The sequence below is a fragment of the Chrysochloris asiatica genome, unplaced genomic scaffold (genome assembly GCF_000296735.1).
Source record: "Chrysochloris asiatica unplaced genomic scaffold, ChrAsi1.0 scaffold00055, whole genome shotgun sequence".
In the NCBI taxonomy this organism is placed as follows: domain Eukaryota; kingdom Metazoa; phylum Chordata; class Mammalia; order Afrosoricida; family Chrysochloridae; genus Chrysochloris; species Chrysochloris asiatica.
Genome location: NW_006408573.1, coordinates 7,098,271 through 7,107,926, shown reverse-complemented (window position 1 = coordinate 7,107,926; position 9,656 = coordinate 7,098,271). Strand labels below are relative to the sequence as shown.

Genomic DNA, 9,656 nt, shown 5'->3' with positions numbered 1-9,656 from the left:
GCATATGAGGTTATTGAAAATACCATGGCTTGGGTTAGGCACACCTTAGTCCTTAACCTGACATCTTTGCTCTTCAACACTTTAAAAAGGTCTTGAACACTTAGGACTGATTTATTTTGTTACTTGTGGATGCCATAGATTTTGAGTTAAGCTTTTTTGTGTTGTTAATTTAAATATAGTAAATTTTGTTAATAATAGTATAAATTTTTTAAAATATAGAAAGCTGAAAGTTTAAAGTAATGTGATACCTAAAATTATTTTGGTTAATGAATTTATGGAGGTTTGTTGAGTTCTTCAAGCTTTTTTTGTCTTTACAGTTAGGAGATGAACGTTGTTGTTATTGTGAAGTGCCACAGAGTTGGTTCCTACTAATAGCAACACTGAATAGGGTTTCCAGGAGTCATGGTGTGGTGCTGTGGGTTAATGAGCCAGACTCTAAAGCCATTTGAACTTCAAGGTTGGCAGTTTAAGCTCACCAGCTACTCCTTGGAAACCCTATACAGGATAACTATGAGTCAAATCTGATTCAATGGTACTTAACAACAACAACAAGGAATACCAGTTAATATTAGTATTATTCAAATTTACACACTAACCGCTAAAGCCACTGGTGATGAAATTGAAGAATTCTACAAAATTATTCAGTTTGAAATTGATCGATCAAGATGCATTAGTAATTACTGGTGATTGGAATGCAAAAGTTGGGAACAAAGAGGAAAAATCAGTAGTTGGAAAATATGGCCTTCATGATAGAAATGATGGCGATTGTAGATCAAATTTTGTAATGCCAATGGTTTATTCATTGCAGATACCATTTTTCTACAACATATAAGGTGACTATATTCCTGGACCTCTCCAGACAAAATACACAGGAATCAAATTGACTATACCTGTGGGAAGAGACATTGGAGAAGCTCAGTATCATCATCCAAAGGCCTACCATGGAATAGACCATCAATTGCTAACATGAAAGTCCAGGCTGCTGAAGAAACTTAAAACAAGTCCACAAGAGAAAAAAAATATGACCTTGAATATATTCCACTTGAATTTAAAGATTTAATGATTGAAGACCAGAAAAGTTATGGGATGACATCAAGAACATAATATATGAAAAAAGCAAAAGATCATTTAAAAAAAAAAAAAAAGGAAAAAAGAAAAGATGTCAGAACAGACTCTGAAACGTACTTGTTGTTGAATGCAGAGAAGCTAAAGTGATTGGGATAAATAATGAAATAAAAGAACTGAACAGGAAATATGAAAATGTGGCTCGAGAAGACAAGGTCAAGTATTGCAATGAAATGTGCCAAGACCTGGAGTTAGAAAATCAAAAGGGAAGAACACACTCAGCATTTCTCAAGCTGAAAGAGCTTGTGGGGGTGGGGGTGGGGGAAGCAGGGAAACAAGCCCTGAGCTGCAATATTGAAAGATGCAGGAAGCATAAAAAGAAGATGCAAAGAATATATAGCGTCAGTTTATCAAAAAGGATTGGTTAGTGTTCAATCATTTCAAGAGGTACCATATAATCAAGAACCAATGGTATTGAAGGAAGACATCCTCGAGTCAGTTCCAGCTCATAGTGACCCTGTATAGGGCTTCCAAGGAGCAGCTTGTGGTTCAAGCCAACTTTGCAGTCCAGCACATTAACCCGCAGTGCCACACCAGGCTTTCCCACCAATTGAGCAAGACCCAATACTAGTTGCTATACACGAGATCAGCTACAACAACCAACATCAGCCAAATCTATCCTGAACTGAACTGCATGAACAGTGAGCAGAGAAGAGTGCACAGGCTCATTCTCTAACCACACTCACCAGGAGGCAGTTGATGAGTGCTTTCAACAATCATCAACTTAATACAAATACAACAACACCACAATGTCTCAAAAGCAGCAGACAATTTCTGCTCACACAAAGAAACAAGACAGAGTGGCTCAAACAAGTGACCAAAGGCAGAACTAGAAAATGTTTTTGAGGAAAGAAGGGCATTGGAACTACCTGAAAAGGAGTTAAAGTGAATGATATTTGGGTACTTCCAAATTATCGACAGAAAAGTTGAGAAAAACAAGGAAGAACTCAGGAAAACACTACAAGGAGCAATCAAACAAAATACAAAGGATAAGGACTGGAGACAATACAAAATCTGCAAATAGAAATTAAAAAATCGATACTAAGACTTCAGAAATAGATGAAAGAGTTGAAAGGGCAAAGGAATGGATTTGAATCAATGGAAACCCGAATTAAGTGAGCTTGAAGATAAATTTCTCAATACTAGTAAACTAGAAGAAAAATCAGGGGGGAAAATGAAAAATATCTGAAGAAAACCTTAAGATTCATGTGGGACAACATGAAGAGGAATGACTTACAGGTGATTGGAATTCCAGAATGGGAAAAGACAAAGAAAAGCACAAAAAAGATAGTCAAAGAGCTATTTAGAAGAAAATTTCCCTAGCGCCATGAAAAATTAGAAGACAAGTATTCAAGAAGCTGAACAAGCCCCAAGCTGTTATAATCCAAAAGAAAATCCTCAAGACATATTTTTAATCAAACTCTCCAAAATCAAAGAAAGGAATGAATCCTGAGAACAGCTCAGGGAAAACCTACAAGATTAAGCTCTGATTTCTCAGCAGAAACCATACAGGCAAAAAGGAAAGGGGGAGACAATATACAAATCTCTAAAAGAAGACAATTGTCAACTATATCATATATCCAGCAAAATTAGAACATTTCCAGATAAACAGAAATTAAAGGAATTTGTAATAACCAGATCAACTTTACAAAAAAAATATTAAAGTGAGTCCTTTGGACTGAGAACCAACAACCGCAGACAACAACCTGAGATTGACATATATGGCAACACCACCCAGAATTCAATCCAGATTCAAAAGTATCCAAAGCCAAACAACACTACAAGGCTGAAAATAGAAAGCCAGAGATTGTCTTCACTATAATGAAGACAACTACAAAGCAAAAAGAGGGAAAAGTGTAGGTACAGAACTTCCAAATGGCAAAGAAGTCAAGTAGATTTCAAGATAAAACAGATAATTTTAAACTTGGGAAGAAATTAATAAATTATAGGATAAACTCAAAGAAAAAAATACACCTTCACATCAGATCAAGAAAAGGGAAAATCATGAAGATTTAGTAAACATTAAAGCAACAACAATGAAAAATTTGACAAGAAAATGCACAAACAAAATGAACTCAGCAAAGGAAGTTATGTAGCACAAATAAATCAGCAGCACCACCCAAAAACACATAGCAAAAGGACAGCATTCAATTCATACTTATTGATAATTATACTGAACATCAAGGAATTAAATGCACCAATCAAAAGACAGAAAGTAGCAGAATTTTTAAGAAAACAGCATCCAAGAGACACACCTTATACACAATGACAAAAATAGGTTAAAAATCAAAAGATGGAAAAAATATCAAAACTAACAGCAATGAAAAATGAGCAGGATTGGCAATATTAATTTCTGATAAAATAGACTTTAAGGTAAAACCCAGTATAAGAGACAAAGAAGGACATTATCTCATGATCAAAGAGTCAATTGAATAAGAGGACATAGCCATAAAGATGAATGCTTCGAATGAAAGAGTCTCAAAATACATATATAAAACTCTAATAGAATTGAAGACAGAGATATAGACAACTCCACAATAATAGTACTGTTGTTGTTAAGTGCCATTAAGTTAATTCAGACTCATAGTGACTCTGTATACAGTTTCCAAGTAGCAGCTGGTGAGTTTGAACTGCCGACCTTGTGGTTTGCAGTCCAGTGCTGATTCTACAGCACCACACCACAAGTCCACAATAATTGTAGGAGATTTTAATACACCACTTTTGGTGAAGGACAAAACAGCTAGAAAGAAACTCAACAAATACACAGAAGAACTAATCAATGCAATTAATCAACTGGATTATATAAATTTATGCAGCATGGTCAACATAGCAACAGTACAATACACATATATTCCAGTGCATATGGAACATTCTCCAGAATAGACCATTGTAAGGCCATAAAGCAAGCCTCGATAAATTTTAAAACGTAGAAACACTACAAAGCATCTTTTCAGACCACAATGCTATAAAATTAGAAATCAACAAAAGGAAGATCAAGGAAACAGCGTCAAATAGAAGGAAACTGGATAACACCCTGCTTAAAAGTTACTGGGTAACAGAACAAATAAAAAATGAAACTAAAAAATTCCTTGAATGAAATGAAAACAACACAACATACAAAAAAGACTTTGTTGTTGTTGTTATGTGCCGTGGAGTCAGGTCTGGCTCATAGCGACCCTGTACGGGATTTCCAAAGCTGTAAATCGTTACAGGAGCAGAAAACCTCATCTTTTACAAAAAAGACTTTAGGACTCAGCAAAAGCAGTGCTTAGATGGCCAGTGAGTTTGAACCACCAACCTTTCTGTTCAAATTGACCTTGTAGTCAAGTACTTATCCTACAGTGCCACACCAGGACTTCAGATAGCACTAAGTTCTGCTACCTGTAACCTCTACCATTGCCTGGATCTAGCTGGAAAACTCCTATGCATCCTTCCAGGTTTGCCTCCTTCCATGGAAGAAACATAGCAGACTTCTTTCTCTGAGCTCAGTTGGCACCTGTTTACCTTTCTAGGTCTATGCAATCACACTCTGGAGTCCTCAACATTTGGGCCCATGTCTCTACCTCTACAACTCCAAGGGCAGGACTGATTCATCTCTGCATCAGATGACCAGCAGGGCCCCTTATTCCCAGGAGATCTGGGTGTCAAACAACAAAGCAGAAAAGTAAGATAGGAGCCAGAGTTTTCTGACCATGGAGACTAGGGTTCCACCCCCTTCCTGGTGACCCCCACATTCTGAAGCCCCAGATTCCTGCCCCAGCCACAGGGCCCTCTTACCTCTGCAAGTTTTCCAGACTACAGGAGTCGTTTGTCAGCCTACACTTTGTGAAGCACTTGGCAGTGCTATTCAGGCTGAAGGGATCATACTGGCCAGAGATGACTCTCCCCAGACAGACGTTTCTCGGCTCCTCTGAATTTCCCTTACCTGAGGGAGGGATGCAGAGAACGTGAGTGGGTGGGTGAAGAGGAGGCAGCATGGGATTGAGGAGCTTGGGCTTCAGACTCTGCTGATATGAGCTGGAATCCCAGTTCCAGCGGCGCTGGCTGTGTGTGCTTGAGCTGGATTCATCCCCAGACCTGGCCTCAGTTTCCAAGGTGAAGGGAAATGCTACCCAGCTAGTGTGGCGCTGTGGGCTAATGCATCAGACTGCAAAGTCGTTTGAACTGCAAGGTCGGTGGTTCAAGCTCACCAGCTGCTCCTTGGAAACCCTACACAGGGTTGCTTTGGGTCCAACAACAACCTCATAGTGAGATACTTTGGGGGGGAATGTGAGAAGGGCTTAACACATGTTTGTTAGGACTTGTTAAGGCTATTACTTTTTTTCTTTCTTTTTTTTTTTTAAGATTTGCCTGTAAAAAAAAGTTCCCTTTCTGAGTAACACAATTAAATTTGTCTTTAAATTAAATTGCTTGACACTAGCAGATTGCTTAGGGACTTTTTCTCCCAAAACCTTTTTATTGTGCTTTGAGTGAAGGTTTACCAAGCAGATCATCAGTTTTACATTCAACAAATCCTAGACTTCGCTTCATTACGATGATTGCCATCTCTTCCAAGTACCCTCAGTTAACAGTATTTACCTCTATTCAATTTAACTACTGCATTCCTCCCTGTGCCTCCTGCTATCTTCATCTTTCCTCTGCTAACCTCCCTTTTGTTGTATATTGCCTTCCCCATCACCCAAGGTAACATGTGTCTACCTTCTCGCCAGGTTGGTGGTTCAAACTCATCAGCTGCTCCTTAGAAACCTTGTAGAGGGTCACTAGGAATCGGCACCGACTCAACAACACTTAACAACAACAAAAACTACCCTCTAGCCAGTGAATAATTTTTTATTCTAAGTAATTTGCTATTGTTTCTTTATCACCTCCTCCAGGGAGTCTTCTTGGCTTTTCGTCAAGGTTCCATATCAGATTTTTCAAAGCCCTCACATCTGTGGCTGCATGGTATAAGTACTGGATCTATTTTGTCCTGGTTTGTCTCATTCTTCCACATTCATATTAGAACTCTCACAACTAGCTAACCCTTCAGGTGGGAAGAGAACACAGCAATCTAAGGCCCCCTTGACCACGATGACTAGTCCAAGGTCACCAGTTAATTGGAGGCTACAAGCTTTCATGACTGCTAGTCCAGTTTTCTTTCATCTGGTAAAATGGATGACATGGACCCTTTAGGTCACTTTACTAGCTGTGGGACCTCAGTTATTAAGCTCAATTTTCTCATCTGCAAATGGGTGAATAATACCTTCCTTTAAACTTTTAGGACATGACATACAGGATACAGCCCACTTCAGGGATTCAAAAGGCCACTATGACTCCTTCCAGGAGCTGAGAATTCCTTTGTTAAGAGACTGTGGGTATATTTAGCTGGATATATGTCTGTGTGTCCACATTTTATCTGTTTGCAAAAATCAGTGCATAGAGTTTTTTCTTTCTTTTTTTTTAAATGTTAAACAGCTAATGAAGATGTAGCTGAAAAGTAAAAGTTTCTCCTGGTGCAGCTCCCAGGCCACACGCTAGAGTTCACCACCTTTAACAATTAATTGCAGAACCTTCTAGGAATTTTCTATGCATACACAACTATTTATATAGAGATCATTTTAAAATGCACGTAAATGGGATTCTTTAGCAATATGTCCAATATATTATTTTAGGGAGTTTTCCACATTGGACATATTACTCCACTCTATTACTTCTCTCATATTTTGGACATATTGTCAGGAGGGGCCAGTCGCTGGAGAAGGTTATCATGTTTGGTAAGGTGGAGGGTCAGAGAAAAAGAGGAAGACCCCCAGCGAGATGGATTGGCCAAATGGCAGCATCAATGGGCTCAAGTGTGGCAACAGTTGTGAGGTTGGCCCAGGATCAGGCAGCGTTTCTTTCTGCTGTGCATAAATAAAGTCGCTGTGAGTCGGTACCAACTCGATGGCACCTAACAACAACAACAAAATTCTTTAAGCTGTTGCATATGATTACATGATTTGGGTGTTGAACACATTTTCAACAGGTGTCCTATTGATGGACAGTTAGGAGGGTTTGGTTTTTATTTGTTTGTTATTTGAGCAATCGATGCTTCAGTGAGAACCCTTGAGCATGTCTTTGTCCGATTGTGCTGAGAATTCATAGAAAGAATTCCTATAACGGAAAGGATGTGCTTTAAAAATTGTTAGAAATTACTGAAGTTCCCTTCAAAAAGTACACCTAGTGACTCTCCCATCAAAAGTTGGTGAGAAAGACTATTTCCCCACAATTTTTTTGCAAATCTGAAAAGTAAAATTAATCTCATTGTAATTTTCATGACTTTAAGCCGGAGTCCTAGTGTGGCACTGTGTGTTTTTTTTTTTTGTTTTTTTTTTTCATTAAACTTTGTTTTAATGGGTCTCAAAGTTCTGTGACAAATTTTTGGTCAAGTTGTTTCCATTTAAAAAGTACTGATTTTAAAAACTAATAACTTAAAACTGCCACACACAAAAAAACAAATGGTCCACATAACATTCCTTTCCTTCTGAAGGTTTTACGATGACTTGTTATCATTAACCAGTCTTTTACTATTATTAAACTTAAATGGCCAATTGAGACAAACAGTTCTGAGACCGTTCTTCCACCACTGATTAAGACTGGAGTGGCAGGTGTTAAAGGTAATATTCATTTAGCCTTCTGAGCTTTCTGAGCAGACTTGGTGACTTTGCCAGCTCCAGCAGCCTTTTTGTCCACTGCCTTGATGACACCCACAGCAACAGTCTGTCTCATGTCGCAAACAGCAAAATGACCCAAAGGAGGATAGTCCGAGAAGCTTTCAACACACATAGGCTTGCCGGGAACCATGTCAACAATGGCAGCATCACCAGACTTCAAGAATTTGGGGCCATCTTCTAGCTTCTTACCAGATCGGCGATCAATCTTCTCCTTGAGCTCAGCAAACTTGCAAGCAATGTGAGCTGTGTGACAATCCAGCACAGGTGCATATCCAGCACTGATTTGGCCTGGATGGTTCAGGATGATCACCTGTGCAGTGAAGCCAGCTGCTTCCATTGGTGGATCATTTTTGCTGTCACCAGCCACATTGCCACGGCGAACATCTTTGACAGAGACGTTCTTTACATTGAAGCCTACATTGTCCCCAGGCTGAGTTTCACTCAAAGCCTCATGGTGCATTTCAACAGATTTTACTTCAGTGGTAACATTGACAGGAGCAAAGGTGACCACCATGCCTGGTTTGAGAACACCAGTCTCCACTCTGCCCACAGGGACAGTGCCAATACCACCAATTTTGTAGACATCCTGGAGAGGCAGACGCAGGGGCTTGTCAGTTGGACGAGTTGGTGGCAGGATGCAATCCAGAGCTTTAAGCAATGTGGTTCCACTGGCATTGCCATCCTTACGGGTGACCTTCCATCCTTTGAACCAAGGTATGTTAGCACTTGGCTCCAGCATATTGTCACCATTCCAACCAGAAATTGGCACAAATGCTACTGTGTCAGGGTTGTAGCCAATTTTCTTAATATAGGTGCTGACTTCCTTAACGATTTCCTCATATCTCTTCTGGCTGTAGGGTGGCTCAGTGGAATCCATTTTATTAACACCAACAATTAGCTGTTTCACACCCTATGTGTAAGCCAGAAGGGCATGCTCACGGGTCTGCCCATTCTTAGAGATACCAGCTTCAAATTCTCCAATACCAGCAGCAACCATCAGGACAGCCCAGTCAGCCTGTGAGGTTCCTGTCATCAGGTTTTTGATAAAGTCTCTGTGTCCTGGGGCATCAATGATGGTCACATAGTACTTGCTGGTCTCAAATTTCCACAGGGAGATATCAATGGTGATGCCTCGCTCACGTTCAGCTTTCAGTTTATCAAAGACCCAGGCATGCTTGAAGGAGCCCTTCCCCATCTCAGCAGCTTCCTTCTCAAATTTTTCGATGGTTCTTTTGTCGATTTCACCACATTTGTAGATCAGGTGACCAGTAGTGGTTGACTTGCCGGAGTCGACGTGTCCAATAACGACAATGTTGATATGGGTCTTTTCCTTTCCCATTTTGGTTTAGGTTTTGCGATGGTTTTCACCAACACCTGTATTCTGGCGGCAAACCCGTTGCGAAAAGCGGCACTGTGTGTTAATGCTCCAAACTGCAAACCCGTTCAAATTGCAAGGTCAGCAGTTCAAGCTCACCAGCTGCTCCTCAGAAACCCTACACAGGGTCACTATGGGTTGGAGCTGACTCTATAGCACTGAACAACAAGAAGAAGAAGGGAGCAGGTGATCCTGGGGCTGGTGGATTTGGGGCTGAGACTCACCATGGCACCCCTGCATCTGGCCCTACCACTGAGGAAGTGGACTAAGGGCCCCTGCTGACTTGTCCATCCATGTTCTTCTTTGAAATTGATGGGACTCAAAGGACCTTGCATTGCCCGGTATTTTTTATATTTCTGCCCTCTATTTTCTTTCATTCTTTACTTAAGCTGTAATCTTAGGGTAACTTGCTGTCTTTTAAAAAAGTGTTTTTATGCAATAACTAGTCTGCTTATTAAGGAGCT

General features: G+C 40.0%; 1 protein-coding gene and 1 pseudogene across 1 annotated transcript in view; both read right to left on the bottom strand.

The window, feature by feature from the left end:
- GPR97 (G protein-coupled receptor 97) overlaps positions 1–6,242 on the bottom strand; it is a 31,603-nt gene extending 25,361 nt beyond the window's left edge. The window contains exons 1-2 of the mRNA XM_006863623.1: positions 6,137–6,242; positions 4,903–5,050 (exon numbers count right to left, since the gene is read on the bottom strand). Of these exons, the coding sequence (XP_006863685.1) occupies positions 4,903–5,050; positions 6,137–6,242 (254 nt within the window). The remainder of the gene's footprint in view (positions 1–4,902; positions 5,051–6,136) is intronic.
- Positions 6,243–7,767: 1,525 nt separating this feature from the next.
- Positions 7,768–8,694, bottom strand: LOC102819884 (annotated as a pseudogene).
- Between the last annotated feature and the right edge of the window lie 962 nt (positions 8,695–9,656).